General features: G+C 40.6%; 1 protein-coding gene across 2 annotated transcripts in view; it reads left to right on the top strand.

The window, feature by feature from the left end:
* PTPN5 (protein tyrosine phosphatase non-receptor type 5) overlaps positions 1–18433 on the top strand; it is a 77289-nt gene that overhangs the window by 42783 nt on the left and 16073 nt on the right. For both annotated transcript variants that reach the window (XM_030240197.2, XM_030240194.2), the window contains exons 3-10: positions 1289–1470; positions 2383–2502; positions 4294–4377; positions 7940–8178; positions 10839–11028; positions 13856–13940; positions 16284–16363; positions 16856–16993. In XM_030240197.2, coding sequence (XP_030096057.1) covers positions 1289–1470; positions 2383–2502; positions 4294–4377; positions 7940–8178; positions 10839–11028; positions 13856–13940; positions 16284–16363; positions 16856–16993 — 1118 coding nt within the window. The remainder of the gene's footprint in view (positions 1–1288; positions 1471–2382; positions 2503–4293; positions 4378–7939; positions 8179–10838; positions 11029–13855; positions 13941–16283; positions 16364–16855; positions 16994–18433) is intronic.

The raw sequence follows: 18433 nt of genomic DNA, 5'->3' as shown, positions 1-18433 counted from the left end.
CATGTCTCCCTGCAAAGGTAACAAAAATAGTTTCTGACACAAAGATTCTGTCCCTGCTAAATTTCAAATTCTGGTTTTAAAACACAGAACATAAACATCTCACAAAAATAGCAGGAAAAATTGGCAATCATTAACAAGTATTTTCCTCTCTATTCTTGTTCAAATCTATTGAGACATGAAGCAGTTTAGAAGCTTGAAGCTTTTCAGCTTTAAGGACTGAGAGGTAGGCTTCCTGTGATGTCTAGTACCAAAAAAAAAACCAAACCAGCATTAAAAGATGAATTCTTATTCTGGACAGACCCTCAGCTGATACAATGATATATTTCATTCTATAATTAGAGCTGTGGCTAGTTAATGAGTGCTTATCTGACTTAGAGTTACAAGTGTGAGCCATTTAGAGAAATGGTTGCTGAGAGGTTTTGTAGAAACCTGACCTTGACAAACCCGGTGAGGGCCAGTGGTGGGGCCTTTCCTTGGGACACAGGAGGCTGGTTTAGGCTTAAGTCTACAGAGTTGTACACAGGGCAGCCTTGGGACATTCCTCATGTCCAAAGATGTAAGTTAGTTTACACCCAATGATTCTGATCTTTGACTCCTCACTTGTAAATGAATTTATATCTACACAGACTCTATTCAAAATACTGTTGCTGAGGGAATAGTCACACCAGTGCTTATTTCCACTGAACAGAACAGCACTGCAACATTATTAAATAGCTCTTGAGTATGAATTCATCCAAGAAGTAGGTTATTGGAATAAAGTCTATTTTATTAGTGCCTTAGGACACTCAGCCAAAACCCAGAGTCCCCAAGCACTGTTCAGACACATAAGATGAAGCAGTTTCTACCTCAGAAATCTATAATCGGATTAGACAAAGCAGACAAATAAAAGAAGTAGAGAAATTGAGACAGGAAGGGGCAAAATGGGTTCTCTGCCATCATGTAGCTGGGAAGTGTGTAGCTAGGCAATAGCACAGGTAGCTTTTTTTAAAAAGTAAAAATGAAAAAGTGCAGCAATGTAAATGAGAATTTGTTAACAACAAAGCCCAGAATCCGCACCTCCGGAAAGAAAGGGAAAATAATTTATCCACCCACACTCACTTTTTTCTGATGAAGGCAGGTGAATAAATCTGCACTAATAGAGTGTGACGCTCACAATCCTGAGCTGCGCTTGCTGAGGCGGAACTGAAAGGTAACCATCGTCTCCAGGAAAACAATAGCCCTGCAGCCCCCGCCGTGCCTGCAGGGTCACATCCCATTCATCCCCTGCACATGTCGTTTTCACGTGAAGGTTGTTCCCGTCCAGCTGGTATGGAGTCAGTGGATGAAACTGAAGGACAGCAAGGAGAGCGGAGCAGGAAGGAGCAGACCCTGAAAGCCTCCCAGAAAACAACAGTGCTCGGTTGGCCTCCCCCGTGGAATGGATTAATACCTGGAGACAACATGTATCTGTTTGTCCTCTCACAGATACTGGTAAGGCAGCTTGCATAGCTTGGAATGCTGGGACCCTTCTTTTGGGCTGTGCTGGCTTGGGAGGTTTCCTCACTCGCTGTAGATGTAGCAGTGGGAATGGGTGTAGTCCTCATTTCTGCAGCTTTGCCTTGAGAGCAGCCCCTGCCTTTTGATGTCCCACACTCCCATCCCATTTCCTGCCACCCTGCAAATGCCTCCTTTGCCAAATGACCAATATCCCACCAAATCCATGTTCCATAGCTGTTACGTATGGGGGTAAAGACCCATGTTGGTTACAAGTGGAGCGGGAGGTGTGCTCTTTAAAGATGTGGTGTGCCCTTCATAGTTGGGGGTGAGCTTATACCTCTCTGTGAGTGTATTAAATATAAAGTCATTGCTTTTGTAGTTTATGTTAGCTGTGGCATGTGCAGCAGACTTGAGTGGCTTCAATTAAAAGTTTCTCTGTGTGTATGTTTGTGTGTGTGTATTTATAGTGATACCTATGTGAAATGTGGCTGTTTGTGAGAGCTTTGAGAGAGGCCTTAAGAGCCTTTCAATAGCATCCTAAGTTGATGGAATTTCTAGTTTTGATATAAAAGTAGTAATCCTGAAAGTTCAGTAGCCAGAGGAACCTGTTGCTCTTTCATTGTTGCTCCACTTGCTGATTCTGGGCAGCCCTTTTGCTAGTGAGGGTTGGAGGGAGTCTGCATAACTCAGGCTGCACATCTAGTTAGTAGTGGCTGAGCTTGGAGCCTTCAGTCTTTTTATTCCTGTTAAGCTACAGCCTAGAAAATACCTGACTTCTTAAAGCAAAAGTGATAATCAACATTAAATCAGTGCGAACTAAATTAGTTAATTATGCAGTCTTGAAATGAAAATGAATGTGTGCATAATGAGAGATGCTAATTACGTCTTTTCTGACTGATTGCACAGCTTCTCGGCATGATGCTGTGGTACAGCACTTACGGGACCATCCCAGCAGCTCAGAATGCCTTCGACCTGCTCTCTTACTTGCTTACTCCATTTAAAAAGGCTTTTTCAGATCAAGGGGAGGTAAGTCCCTGTGCTCCTCTCTGGTTATTTGGTTATGTCAGTAGCCTTGAGTCATCCTTCTTGTGTCTCTTCTGATAAGTATAATATATGTGACTTTCATGTGTATGTCCTGAAATGATGGAAGAGTTTTCTGAAAGCAGATGAATATTTTATTTTTGAGATGTTGGGCTGAATTTTTCACTATGACGTTAGATCAGCACAGTAGATTTTTCATTATGTGCAAATTATTGCAAATGAAACAAAGCAATAAGAAGTCATCTCATTAAGGTTTAGCCCACAGTAAAGGGAGAGCTGGAACTTAATTTCTTGGGATGAATAGAAGCTTAAATTCTGGAAGAATGGATCAACCCATATAAAAGGTGCAAATCACACCATAATCTCAAATATTTTTTGTTGAGTGTTTAGAACATATCTGTGTGCAGGAAATGTATTTCAAGTGTACTAGGTGCACAGATTCAAATACATCTACAGAGCTACCCCAGTAAAATTGCCTAGCTTCTCACCATGACATGCTGACATGTATACCAGAATGATTCATCTGATAAATTACTGGTAATTATACCCAGTGCAGATTTTTCTAGTGTGGACAGAGCCTTAATTAAGTGGTGAACAGCTACTTTCAAAAATCTGATGAAATATATTTGCTATCAGAATGCTTAGATACATTGTACATAATCTTTGAAGCAGAGGCTTTGCAGTGCTAATGGAAAATATAATTCTGTGCTTCTTGTGACTGAAGTACAGTGGAGACTGTTTTCTGTTTTCTCAGTGTTTGTGAGCTACATGTCACCTGCTCTTCTGGGGTATTTTGAAAAAAGCACTTTTTCATTTGGCTTTATTACACGCAGAGCTCTTCCCATACTGTTACCTGTGTCTTATTTGCAGTGGCTCAGTCATTAACAAATTGTTGTTCCTTACAGAAAAACACTGATTTGTATAATTTTGACTTGCAATCATTATCCTTCACAGAGGAAAGTGATTCATAGAATGCACCACAAGAACACCCCAAGTATGACTCTGTACAGATGTTCATGCATATGTTTGAGGACTGTTTATTATAGCACTATTTATTGGGCAGATTTACGCTTGAAAACAGTATTGGCAAAGAAATCTTCTGATGTTAAAATAAGCAAATGGAAGCTCTTAACTCCAAATTTCTCATTAGCTGTAGTAGTAGGAGAAAAACAGTGAAATTCCTTGCTCACTGAAGCCATTAGAACTGAATTTTGCACCTACTATAGAGAACAAGCTGAACTACAGACTACTATAAAATGACTAAGACATCAGAATTAGTTCCACTGCCAGTGGTGTGAATTAACCTGATGGTGTTTCACTGAATGTGTAGAAAGCACACTGTGGCTGAATTCTATTTAAGGATCCCCAGACCCAGGAACAGTACTAAACTTTGTTTAAAGCCCTTTACCACAGTTTAAAAATCACACTGACTGTAGCAATGAAGTGTTGGTCCAGTTCTGCAAAGCTGAATTGTGGATTCAGATCTCCGCTTTGCCAAAGTGTGAGAGTAGGAAGTAGAACTCCTGTTTGCCTTCACAGTGAAATCTGGGGTTTAGACCTTCTGAGATGCTGGGGCTTAGAGATGGTTTCAATTTCAGTCTTCTCTAAAGCCTGGCTTTCTTTTTTTTTTTGGTGCTGATGGCAGCTTCTCCACAGGTGAGTATATTAGTAAATCTTCATGGGAAAAAATACACACTTGGCCAAGAACATGCATGCAGGCACTGTACTGTGCCCCTAAATACTTCATGAATCACTGTCTATTCTGTTTTTTTACAGAGCCTGACTACAGTTGGGAGTGTTGTGGTATCATACATCCTGCTGTCTTTGGCTTCTCTAGGACTGCTATTTGTAGGATCTCTGGTAAGTTATGATACAGCACAAACTATATTCAGGCCCTTTTTCAGGGAGTTTTTATAAGATGTCTTATTTGTTGGTGTTATGCCCAAGTTCATTGTAAAACATCATTTTTGGGGCTGTTTCTGCATAATTATCTGCTTGTTTTATGTAGAGGAATTAGCCTTACTCAATTTCTTGATGAATTGGGGATTGCAGTAGATTGAAGTAGAATGATATATAAAAAATAGTTTTTATTTTTTCCATCCACAGATGGGCAAACTATTTCCACTGAAGTAGAAAGGATGTGTCCATTAAGAGGACCATCATCCATTGATTTCAATGGCAGAAGGAGCTGTTCCAGAGTGCCACTGTTCTTCTGAAATCCTGCTAGATGTAGGCCAAGGCCCCAGCTGCAGAACAAGCTTAAGTGGCACAGCTACAATTAATCTAGTTAGCTGTCAGCTGTTGGGGAGCAGCAGTGTGTTGTGTTTCTCCATGGATTGTGTAACTGGCACAAAGTTGTGTGCTAGATGGGAGAGCTATGGAGATCTGTCTTGTCAGGGAGCTCTAACTGAATGTGGCTTTTCAAGCCCCTCTGTGCTGGTCTTGTAGAGTGGGAAAGCAGCTACTGAACATGCAGACAGAGCATCACCTCCTGTCCTTCCAGAGGTGCACCCCACGTAGCTCAGGAAGTTCAAGCTGTGGTGTGAACATGCTGTTGGAGTGATGAACAACATAATAAAATACATCCCAGAATCATGGGACTGTAGGTGGGCAGAGATTGCTAGTCTAACATCCTGCTTGGAGCTGGGCTGTTGCCAACACTTGGTAAAGTCAGCCATGAAATTTTTCTCTCAGGTTTTGAAAACCTTCAGGGAAGGAAGGTTTGTCATCTCCCTCTGTGCCTGTGCCACAACCATGTGGCACTTTTGGGAAAGAGATGTTTCCTCACGTCTCATCTGAATTTCTCAAACGTAAATTCAGCCACGTCTGGGCTGAATTCCTGCAGGTTTGTGGTCATTGCTCCTTGTGGTATCAGCTGATACTACTGAGAAATGTCTGGCTGCATCTCTGGAGCTGCCCTTCAAGTAGTTGCAGGTCACTGTTAGTTCACCTTTTTCCTGCACTCTAGACCCTTGACCTCCTTTGAAACCATCTACTGGTACTATTCCAATTTTTCCACATCTGTCTTAAACTGGGGGAACTAAATTTGTAGACAGTATTCAAGGTGCAGCTCCCCCAGTACCAAGGAGAGGGTAATACCTCCTTGGCACTGAGGGATTTGGTGACCACAGTCCCTGCCAGGAAGTAATGTCACATTGAAAGCCATGTTTAAGTTCACTCAGAGGCGGGAGAGTGAATCTTCTGTTTAATGTGTCAGGAAAATGAAATTTCCAAAAACTATTCACAAGGCAAAGTAATTATAGTTAATGCCTCCATTATTGGGATCAGTGATGTAGGCAAGGAACTTAGGTTTATGCAGTTTTCTGGGGTTTTGATGCTGCTGTAATTTATCCAGATTAATTTTGTCCTCAAAAAATAAACTTTTGGTAATTCTGTAATTGCAAATTAAAAAATAAAAAAAAGACAACTAAGAATTGTCAAGAACTGTAGGAGCTCCAGATAAATTTGCAGCAAAACATTCTGGGCTGAAAGTCTGAATAGCAGAGGTGTGATTTTTTGCATATTCAGCTATTTCTTGGTGGATGAAAACATTTATTGCTGACCCATCCTTAGCACAGAAGATAAAGTCAAGTGAAAGCTCTCCATGGCCAAAAATTCTGATCTCTCTTTGGACAGTTTTGCATGTGAACTCCTTGTAAGTGAACTTGAATACCACTATAGATTAAAGTAGACTTGGCCCATTTTTGTGTTGGTTAAAATTTGTATAGAAAACATTTTTTTAACAGTTTGCATTTTGGTGAGTTTGTGCTGGTTTGTTTTCCTGTGGTCTGTGCTAAGACTTTCGTAGCTAGAGTAGAGACAGAAATGTCACTCTGTGTCACCCTGCTCTCTGGATAAATTGCTGGGCCACAGAGTATAAGAAGTGACCTGTGAGTTTCTGATCTATGGTCCATCGTGCCCAGCATGTTCTCTCTAACATGGACACTAGGAAGGAGAGACTGTTTAGAGAGAGTACATGAGCCTTGTCCCTTCCTGCCTACCTGTCACCTTTCTCTCAGATGTCTGAGGTCACGCTGCTTTGCAATTTGCAAATTTGAAAACATCTGCTTTTATCAGTATTTGCAGAATAAGAAATAACACAGTCATTGGCAGAACATTGAAAATGGTGCTTGAACCAGGCAGGGTTTCCACAATCCCAGCCTGGTGGACAACAGATTGTTGCACGATGACAGCTTTCTTTATTTTCCCCTTTGTCTCAGCTGAGTGATCTCTCTCTACCTCTGTGCTTAAAATTTATTTTAAGCCATGTACTGCCTAGAAGAGACCTGGAAGGAATTTTCCTTTGAGAGTGCCTTTATGACCAAGCCCTTATTTCCCAATGCTAAAATTGACACTGTCCTGCATGACATCTTAATGTGCTTTAGTAGCCTAGGAAGAGAAATCTGATCTTTTTAGTGGCACTTCTTAAAATTCAACTGGTCATTTAAAAGACCTGTTCTTAGTCTCAAAAGGATGCCTGACAATTCAGTATAGTTTGTTTAGCATTAGGGCATTAGCCTGAGTGATACTACTCCTAGTTCTGTGCTAGATGGATGAAGATGGCCTAAGGTTCCAGATCCTGGAATTCAGAGGTGGGCTTGAAATTTTTACTAAAATCTGTGTGGGGAATTTGAAGTCTACTGATGTGATTTCCAAATCATCTAGTCTTATCACAGCATCTGTGCAAACTGATATGATGAGGAAATTTTTTAGATGCATGCAATTTCAAACCTTTTGTTAATTTGTAATATAAATTTTCATATTGCAGTTGTGTCTTAAAACTTCACAGGATTCATTATTTATGTTCATACCATATTCAAATTACATAATTTAATTATAACATAGTCTGTGCCCCTGGCCAAAAACTGATATAGGCATTTTAAGGCCCAGGATCAGGTACATCAAAATTGAGGCCTCTTCAAAAAATGATGGGTTTATGCATAATTTGGGGTACAGTGCCTGATTATTACAGATGTTCAGCTCAATTATATTAGCTTAAGACAGCTATATGTAAATTTCAGATGGAAAGCCATTAAATGGGGAGAGGTATGATTTGTAGAATACTGTAGTGGATTTTTGTTTTGTAAACAAGCCCAGGAAAGGTAACAAACTGAACAAAAGGACAGTGGTATCACGTTGGCTTGCATATGATGGTCACAAGCACATTCCACTTCCACTGTATCCCTGAGTTAAGCCTGGCTAGCTCTGTGGAAACCTCTGTGGCTGAAAGCAGGTTTGAATGGGTAGATGTGAATCCTTGCAACACCCACCACAAAGCCTCTCCTCTGTGGAACATTCCTGTTCTCTTCAGTATCCAATTCTAATACAGACAGCTGGAATGCTGCCCCAAAGACCCATGCTGTAAGGTATATGAAAGGGCTGGCTACAAGCAGCAACTTTTTAAAATGTTTGTTTCCTCCAGTTTTGGCACCTCCTCAGAGCCCCACCAGAGCCCCCCTTTCCGCTGCAAGAGGACAGGCGGCAGTCTGTGAGCCGGCAGCCCTCCTTCACGTACTCAGAGTGGACAGAGGATAAAAACGAAGATGACTTCCTAGATCTGGACCCCGTACCAGAGACTCCAGTCTTTGACTGCGTCATGGACATTAAAGCGGAGACAGACCCAGCTACTCTGACGGTTAAATCCGTGGGCTTGCAAGAAAGGTAGGGTAGATGTGACTAATAGGGAAAAGCCTGCTCCCAGATTTTGTGGGTTCGGGAGTTCTGTGCCTGGCAGGAAGCTCTATTGCCTTTGTGAATGTCACTTTCAAATGTGGTTGTAAAGTCAAGCACCTGCTTTATTTCCTGTCCTGTTTTCAGTCCAGTCATAAATACAAGCATGTTAGTTAAACAGCACAGTTTCTGGACAGCTGTCAACAAGTGCTGCTCTAAAGCATCAATTCTTTCCATTGAATACTTCTGTTTGTGTTTGATCATGGTGATCTCACCATTCATCAAGACACCAACTGCATTGCATGAAAGCCCCCTACGGAGCAGTAATATCTTTTACCTTTGAAAGAGGTGGGTCCCATTGATTTTTTTTTTTTTTTTTTTCCCCTGTCACTCGTACTGGAGGACTAATCTTTTCTCCAAAAGCACACCACAGAAAAAGTGATAGTCTTTAGTATTTCTCATATAAATGAGTTAGTCCAGAAGTAAATGAATTATTCAAATAAACCCAGTAGTGAAACTTTGGGGTGAGTTGATGTCCACTGCTTGAACCATAAGGGCAGCTTGAAAAAAGGAGTTTCTCAGGCATGTCAGGAGCTTCTCAGAGAGAAGCTGGGAAAGGGCAGGTTCAAGATTAAATGAAAATTTTTCTGGTTTGTGTCCTTTCAGTTGTCTTAGTAAAATAGAATAAAGGTCTTGATGATAGAATTCCTGCAAAGAAATTGTGCAAAAGTGAGGATGTTATGAATAAAAATGAAGTTACTGAGAGGCCCAGCATAGCTAAGTATCACCTTTCTTTATTTCTCAGTTTTCAAGCTTAATTGGAGTGCTAACCATAGTTAATTCTCATCTCTAAAGCTTAAAACAAAGGACAGAACATAGATTTTAAGAATACAGTGCTGATTTTCTGAAGCTCCTCAGGATGCAGTAAAAAGGAGCGTTACAGAAGAGGCTTTCGATTTGTACTCTTGTAGGTTTAGAATGTTTATTGTCCCTTTATGGTTTGTTATAACATTGTCCTAAAATTTTATACCTTTTATTGTTTTAGTCTACCTTTATATGAGATCACAGTAACCTCTGGGGCTTGTCCCTGAAGCTGCAGCTTTGTTAGTTTTTCATTATAGGCAAGATTGGGCTTGAAATACGTGAGTCACTTGTGTTCTTCACTATCCCTGATTTCATTCCATTTCTTTCACTTTAAAGATGTGACATTTCTCCTCAGATGGCTACTAGCCTACGTGGAAGATACGCGCTGTATCAAGAGAATTGGGAAGTATTGTTTGGGAATAATCAATTGGTTAAAATAATGAATTACAATGAAAAACCTGTCAAATAACTAGAAGTGGGACAATGAAAACTATTGCTTGACGTTCTCAAACCAGGTACAATGCGAACACTCAAGATATAAACTTGTTTTCAACATACATGTCCTTGAGAAGACAGACAGCATTTCAGGTTTGAGCTGTGCTCCAACAAACTTCATTTACATTACACATTGGTCACTTTTCTTTTGTTTGGGGTTGTGTTACCTACCTGTGCCTCTTGGCATCCATTCTGCTTTTCTCTGACTTCCCTCTCATTCTATAGCCACCTATGCAATTAAAAGGGTGGTCAGCAGCTCAATTCAAACACTGCTGAATGTTGCTGAACAAGAAATAATCTCATTTCCTCATGCTGAAGAACTATTAATGTAGGTAGCTTCTTCTACCTTGAAAGAACCAAAAGCAATCCTTGTCAAATGCATCTGTTTTGAGAGAGAAATGTGGTAGCTGTTTAGTAGCACACAGGAGGATGAGATGAAATCCTTTGAAAGGTGTCACTAAAGATTCCATGTCTGACACTGGTGGCATTTCCCCATGGCTGTGAATCATAGCAGGAGGCTGGCTGCAAATTCTTTTGGACAAAATCCTGAGTCCAGGAAAGGGCTGTGATCCAAGTGATGACTTCTGTCCTCTCTGGGAGTTGGTGATGCCTGAGTGCCTACATGGTTTTTAATAGCTCCTGCACACTCCTGCACACATCCTCTAACTAATTTTTTTCAGTCAAGGTTCATCAAAAATAGGTTTACTGTGTAAATGCATAAAACTTTTACCTAGTAATCATCATATTGTGTGGCTTTATTATTATGTTAAAGATATTCAAATATAGATTCACTGACAGCTTTTGAATCTTACTTTTGTCTATTATATGTGAGACTAACAGAAGCTCAGAAGTGCTTTAAAACTATTCATGGTAGGCATTTTGACTTCTTTGGTTTATGTGGCTAACTAACACAATAATTCTACACTTAAGAGTATCTGTTTATAATGTGACTGGTAAAGTGTTGGAATGTTTATTTTACCTTTCTTATGATGTACAGTTGTGGAAAGAACAGTTTTCAGATAGAAAAATCATTCACTGCAGTTGGTTGGCTTTTTTGTGTCTCTATTAAAGTTGAGCTGGCAGTTTATCCAAAGATCTTATTCCAGTGATGTTTCAGTATACAAAATCATCTTTTGGTCTTGTCCACACAAGAAGCACCACCCATTTTCTTACAGGTAGTGACCAAAATGTCCCCATCAGAACCAGCTGGGTGATTTCATAAAGTTGTTCATCTGTCATTGCTGGCAGCAATGGGTCTGTTGAAAGCAAACTTGGACTGCTCTGTTTTGCAGGAGAGGTTCAAATGTTTCGCTCACACTGGATATGTGCACCCCAGGCTGCTCTGAGCAAGGCTTTGGCTATGTCATGTCCCCACGGGAGCAGTCAGCCCGGGAATACCTCCAGAACGCCTCGAACATCCTGACTGAAGAGGAACTGCACAAGAAAGCACTGGATCCTTTCATACTCCAGGCAGAGTTCTTTGTGAGTGTCTGACCTCTCTCTTGTAGGAGCATCAATAAAAATGGGATGTTGTCTCTCCACAGAAGACCTTGGTATTATTCTCTGCTAGTCTAATAGTAGTTACATGCAAACTCTGCTTCTATCAGTGAAGCATTTCATGCAATTCCCAAATTTGTCAGTCCTTTAAATTACAATGTCCAAAATCTTTCAGTAGTGTTGTCACTTAAAAAAACTAGAGAATAGATTCTGGCAAAACCAACAACAACAACAATGAGTCTTTGTTGCTGATGTATATTTCCTTTTTAACAGCAGCAACCAAAAAAAAAAAAAAAGTCACTAGAGCACTAGAGTCAGAAGAAAAGGCTACATTTCCTATAAGCATAACTTTTTGAAAGGTGTCTGGAGTTTGCCCTAGGGATGAAATTAGTCTTAATCCACCCTCTTTCCTGTTGAATACTTAATGTGGAGCTACTTTCCAAATCTAAATGTTCTCTGGTGACCTGAAACACAGTGTGGTTCTGTCATTCAGCAGGAGCTATAGAAATTATGTATTACTGGGGTTTTTCTCTGCACAAAAATAATTCACTAGTTGTAAACTACTGAAGTTAATACTGCCATGTCAAATATTCTCTTAAGCATGAAATCTCAGCAGAGCAGAGGAAGATTGTTTTGCAACATTACAGCCCTTTCAGCCTGTCCTCTTCATGACCTCTAAGTGTCTGAAAGGGAAAGACCACTCTGATTATCACTTGCTGTCCTCCCTCCTTGTCCTCCTTTCAGGGACTTTTTTTCCCTGTATGAGAACAGGGGGATACTCTGGGCTTCTATTTTAAAGTAGAACACAAGGTATCTGTGGTCCTTAATTCCTTTAGTGCTGTTCAAGTTGAAGGAAAGCAGCCTTTGTGTAGGCAAAGCCCTGATTCTTTTAAAGTAAAGAATCTATTGCTCCTTTAGGGAAGGAATGTTCACTTGGTGTCTGAACTGACTGCTGGACTAGTCCACATACAGTTTCACCAGTTTTAGAGCTACTCTGTAGCCTTCAAACAAAGAAAATAATGTTGGATGTAGGAAAAAATACACTTCATTTGTCTGAGAGATTTTGAATTAGGTTTCCTGGTGTTCATAGAATCATCCAGCAGCCAAACCATCCCAGGCTATTTTCATTCTTTAATGAAAACTGAAAGAGCACAAAATGCTGTGCAGTCAAAATGTCATTTCTGTAGTTAAAAACTGTAAACCAGTTCTTTTTTTATGAAACAGTTACTACCAGCTAGCTCTTCATTGTGTGTTTTCACTGTGTCTAACCTACTTGGTTTTCAAAGTCCAGATCCCAGATGAAGCAAGCAGTTGTTTCATTTTGCAAGAAAAGTCAGGGAGGACATTAACAGGGCTAAATCCTGACATTCATACAAGATTTAGAGTTTTTACTCAGACAGCTATTGATTTCACCAAGAATTGGCTTGTGCAGTGAATGATTTAAGACCCAAAAACAGCCCATGGAGCTTGGCTCAGGAAGAGTTTGGGTTGACTAAATACCAAGGAACAATTGAGAAAAATATGAAGATTTTGTTCCTATGCAGTTCCCGAAATTGATGGGAAATTACTTCAACAAAACATTTTTGCCCTTATTTGCCTCTGGTTAAAGCCAACAGTGTGCTCAGTGCTTTGTAAGAGATGGAGTGCAGATAGTCTTCTAAGGTTCCAGAGCTGACCTCAAGTTGTTCCTGGGCAGGTTTAGATTGAATATTAGGTAAAAGTTATTCACTGAAAGGATGAAGCACTGAAACAGGCTGCCTGAGGAAGTGGTAGAATCACCATCCATGAAAGTGTTTGTTACATGTGGATGTGGTACTTAAGGAGGTGGCTTAGCAGTAAACATGGAGGTGCTAGGTGAAACGTTGGACTCAATGATCTTAGAGGTCACTTTCAGCCTTAATAGTCCTATGTTTCTGTAGTTCATTGCTTTGCTCATCTTAAATTTTTCCCTTACTTGCCTTACTCAACCCTGATTGCTGTTCCCAGTCTGTCCTGTAGTGGTCTCTAAAATCCAGCGTGCAGCAGCTGGGATGTCTAGCTCTGCCTCCCAGTTCCTGTGAGCCATATCTCTGCTGAGGCTGGTTAATACATCCCTTCTCTTCACCTGCCTCCCTGCTCCAGCTGCTGGAAGGTTCCTCTTTGTTCCCACCTGGCATTATTGAAGGGCATGAGCAGTGGGGAGTAGGAAGCCCCTCCATCTTTGTGTCTTCTTTGCATCAGGCACAGAGAGTACAGGCAATCCCTGAATATCCATCCCTTTGCTGTCTTTTTCCATGGAGCTTGGCAGCACGATGAGCAAAGCAGTGACGCTCCCGCAGCTCCATGGAGTCGGGTCAGCACACCAGCCTGTCATCATGTGTGTCATACTTTGTTGCTGGTGCAAGTCCCCAGCAAATTATTAACTTCCACCCTCAGAGAGGAAGCGATGTGAGTCAGAAAGGATGGTCCATCCTCTTGGTGCAGTGTCTTGCGTTCCACCTCTTGCCTCGCTCGGTGCCTACACTTGCAATTCAGTTCTAATAATATTAGGAGTGAATATGTCATGCGTGTTACTCAATGAATTAGTCACCAGGAGCATTTTCACATGAAGGATTTCAGAAAAGAAAGTGACAGAAAAAGGAAACATCAATCATACTTTGGTGCTAAGTTGCTAGAGGTACTGTACAATATGTCCCAGCTGACTTCATCACTTTGCCTCCCTCTCAGGGAGGACAAAATGGGCTTGGGGTTTTTATACCTCCTGTGAATCTAATAATACTACTGACTGTCTCTTATTTTTCGTGGGTTTTTTGTTTTTCTTTTTTTTAAACAGGAAATTCCAATGAACTTTGTTGATCCAAAGGAATATGATATTCCAGGCTTAGTGCGTAAGAATCGCTACAAAACAATTCTCCCAAGTAAGTTTCTGCTTTTTTAAGTTACTGAGGCGGATGGTTTATTCCACATGCTGGAGGGCTTTGCATTTTCCTTTCCAGAGTGCATGAAGTATACTGCCCCCACAACGTATTGTCCAAAAGCCATGTTTATGGAGCAGTAGCATGGCTTCAAAGCATAAATCAAATTTCCATAGAGGTACAGAGCATAAAGAACCAAAATGCTGCTGATCCTTAGGGGAATGGAGGTTTTTTAGTTATTAGAATTGCATCATTTGGTGCTGCTTAAAAGTTGTACCCAAGAATTTGGCTTATAAGGATGTTAGTTAGTGATTTCTTCGATTAAATTTCTTTTGAAAGACAGAATTCTAGCAGCATTATTTTCCTGACTGATGTTTTTCAAATGCAGACTGAGAATATTAGGAAGTAGCCTGATGGCATTAAGATGACACAGAAAAGTATTTTTCTTTTCTGTTACGCTAGTTTTATTTATAGGCAGGAGTAGGAGTTTAGAGAAAGAGTTTGATACAAGTTTTTGCTGGTGTCATCGTTTTCTCCTCTCTCATACTTTAAGATAGTTTGAAAAGTGATGCAATTAGATGTCATGCCTTTTTTTTTTTTCCCTCTAAGCTGTTGTTGGAAGATGGTACCATCCCTACAGTAGTCTTTTGCAAAATCCAAAAGGTTCAATGTCAGGTTAACAATTGCAGTAAAGTCAAAGATGTCCTCAGCTATACCTAACAGTCAATGAATCCAGATTGTAGACATGAAAATAATCTTTTTCGAAACCATTTTCAAACTCCAGCAACTGCAGCCTGATGTGTGAAACTCTTTTGATGACTTTGTGCTGTTCCTCAGACCAGAAGTGTAAAAGCATTTAACAGCCTTTTCACTATTGCTGTGCTGATGGTTGAGGTGATTCATTCAAGTATTAATTTGCTGGTTTTGCTGCAACGGGACGATTGCAAAAGTAGATATTGATTTCAGATGCCCAAGCTGCCAGATCTCTAAGTGGTATCTCTTCCTCTTAGCCATGTGGGGATCTGCCAGCTGCCACTGTTGTCACTTTGACCTCTTTATCTCAGATAACTCTTTCACCCAACCATCTCTCTAAATGTTAGCAACTTTATTCTGGCCTTGTAGTGATCTGAGCTTTTTTTTCTGAAAGAACTTCTAGCAACTTTGTCCTTGACTGTGGCCACAGGATGGCTTGATACTGCTGGGGAAAGGAGAGGGCTGAGTCTCTTATCCCACTGCCTCCATTTCACAGGGCTTGGGGCTGGCAGTAAAGAGAGGTAGAAAGGAGACCTAAACTTTCTCTCTATGCTTCAAAGTCAAAGATCCCAGTAAACATGAATCTGGTCTGTCTGAGGACAGCATTTCATGCTGCCTTTTACAGTACTACAAACACATGAAATGTGTTTGTAGTACTGTAAAAATTACTGTGTACTCTGCCCTTATATGATATTGGGTAAACCACAATTTTTGCATAAGTTTTATTTTATTCTACTTTCTAAGCCAGCTGAATTTTTTTATGAAAAAGGCACCTGTGGTTTGTTTTTAACAATATCTTGGTAATATATTCTGTTGCTGTTTGCTGAGGCCTCTGTCATATGTCAGGAGGATGTTTCTTGTCAGTGGTTACAAACTGGGTAGCACTGGTCAGACTGGATGAATGTGGGCCTGTGTCAGGTCCCATTAAAATCAGTGAAACAGCCATTGACTTCAGCAGGAATTGGACTGAACATCTTAAGTGGAATAATGTTTTCTTTTGTCATCTTATTAGAACAAGAATAATGCTTCATAAACAGCCTCAATGAAGGAGACTCAAGTACTGAAGAGACTTAAAATGCAAGAGACTGTTAATATTCTTTAATTTCTCTATAACCATTATATTTGTTAATAGCACATCTTGGAGTGTGGTTCATTGCAAGATGAAAGTGGGAAGGAGCTATTGCCATCTGGCTTGCCTGGGTGCAAGAAATGCATGTTTATGTTTTGGTAGAAAAGCTCTTTGCTATCATTTCACAAACAATATTCTAATATCTTTGAAGCCAGAATAAGTCTGTTGACCTAACAGATTGAGAAATAATTTCCTGTAGCAGAAAACTGCTTTTCCAGAGTCATGCTGAGATACTGACTCAAGACCAATTAAGCAGGCTTCAGAGAGTGGGTGAAACTGTCAGAAGTCTGCAAATTACCCCAACCAACCTTTCCCTTTTTTAATGGTCTTAAAGTGGGGGTTTTCTAAGGCCACTCACGTCTGCTGTGATGGCCATGAATGCATGTAAATGTCTTGCTCTACTAAATAATCTTGTGTGTCTCCTTCCTCTGATAAACTATTCCTTATCTCCTTACACCTTTCAGATCCTCACAGCAGAGTGTGCCTTACCTCAGCTGATCAGGACGACCCCCTCAGCTCTTACATCAATGCTAACTACATCAGGGTAAGAGCTCCATAGCCCAGTGTGTCTGTCCAGCCTCCATCAGCCACCATTAATGTAAACAGAATTGCAACACACACTGGTTTTTAAAGGCATCCTAGCTGATCTGATTGCTCTTCTCTCCTGCTTGCATTAGCTGAAACCCAGATCTCAAAGTGTACCTGTACAGATTCAGACCTGACAGAAACATACTTCTGCAGTTCTTGATGCAAAATTCCCTTTCAGCTGGCCTAACCAAGGCACTGGATAATCAGCCTGAATAAGGCTCATGACCTAGCCAGAGTTACCTTGAGGCTGTAGGACACTCTTTGCTGGATTACGTGAGTCTGTGCTGTGCCTTTGCTCTGTGTACACATGTGCAGGACAGAGATGGAGAGGAGAGCTGGTGCCACAGAGTCAGCATTTCATCCAGGATAGCTCTCTGGTTTTTTAACAGCAAACCTTCAGGATGGTGGACATCCCTGTAAAACTGATCTCTTGTTCTTTTGTTGGCAGGGCTATGGAGGAGAGGAAAAGGTATATATTGCTACTCAGGGACCGATAGTTAACACTGTCACTGACTTCTGGAGAATGGTGTGGCAGGAGCGTTCTCCCATCATTGTCATGATTACCAATATAGAAGAGATGAATGAGGTAATGCTGTTACATCCAGTCTATATTTTTATCTCTTCAGCAGCAGTTATTTTCAGCATAGACACTAAGCCAGCAAGCAGAAGTTAGTTCAGTGGCCTGTGCAATCAGAGCCAGCATTAAATTCTTCAGACTCAGAGAAGATGTGGGCTTCTCTTTTGCTTCAGTTTACTGTGAGTCCTGTTTTACTGTATGACTTCTCCTACTGTTGGTTTTGCCATTTTCCTCTCCCAGCTGACCTGAAACCCCTCCTAACCCAGCTCTATTTGCAGGCAGCCTTTGAAGTTCTTTCTGAAGGAATCAAAAGCAATAGTACACCATAACTGTTAAGGCTGAATATTTTTAATCAGTAGAGTTGCTGCTACTTTATCTTGCATTTATTACTATTTGATGTCTACATGCACATTTCATTGAGGAAGCACCTGATTTCTGTATGATAATCAAAACTAGAGCTGACTTGGATATTGAGGACCTTCCCCTGAATGTGTCTAGGGAATGGTTATGAAATGCTGAAATTAAGATGCTGAAATTTTGTATTTGTCACCTACTTCCATAAATTAAACTGTAGTGATGTTTGTGCTAATCCACCTAAAGTGAATGATTCTTTTTTTTTTGCAGTTTATAATACTGCAGTCCTCTAGCTGTTCATTAGTTACCTGATGAAATCTTTCCCCTGTAGCAGAGTTGCAAGAACTTTGTGCCTGGGCTTCAGCTCACAGACAGGTAGCTGAGCTCACATCCGCCTTTACTGGCAGTGTAAGATGTGAGAAAGTGATCTGGGCATGTGTTGGGCTCTCCATCCTCCCCCACCATTAAGCAGCAAGGCTGGGTGGAGATATCCAAATGTTGTTTCTTAAGCTGCAGCACCATTGTATGTCAGGCTTGTCCTTGAGAACAGATTGGTAATTTAGGTTAGAGATTCTTGTTTGGAGAAGAAGCTTTAAATGCTTAGAAGCCAAAGAATATGGGCATACATCCAGCATACAGACAGAGTTGTAATGGCTTATCTGCTAGCTGGAAGCTTAGTGCCCATAATCATGCACATGCACAAACCTTTAGCTTTGCTTTTCATAGATATAAAGTAAATATGTTCATGTCTTTTTTTCAACTTCATTGGAAAAAAAAGACATGAACAAGACTGACACAGAATTATGATGCTTTGCAAGTTAAAAGTGGTCAATTATTACAGCTGGCTCATTGGAAACATCCCGTGAAGGACTGCTGATGCAAAACAACAGAGTATGTTGCTGATCTGAGTGCTTTGTTTTCAGTCAGGTTTTAAATTTGCACCTGCCTGTATCTGAGCAGCAGCACTGAAGCTCATTAATGAAAGTTGCCATTTTCTGGCACACACGACATGAAAATGTCGTGACATAGTCAGAGCACCAGAATCTTTTACAGACTTTGAGGTTTAAAGAAGATGCAGAGGAAATGCTGGTCCTG

The sequence above is a fragment of the Serinus canaria genome, chromosome 5 (assembly GCF_022539315.1).
Source record: "Serinus canaria isolate serCan28SL12 chromosome 5, serCan2020, whole genome shotgun sequence".
Lineage (NCBI taxonomy): Eukaryota > Metazoa > Chordata > Aves > Passeriformes > Fringillidae > Serinus > Serinus canaria.
This window is presented reverse-complemented; position numbering and strand designations above follow the sequence as displayed.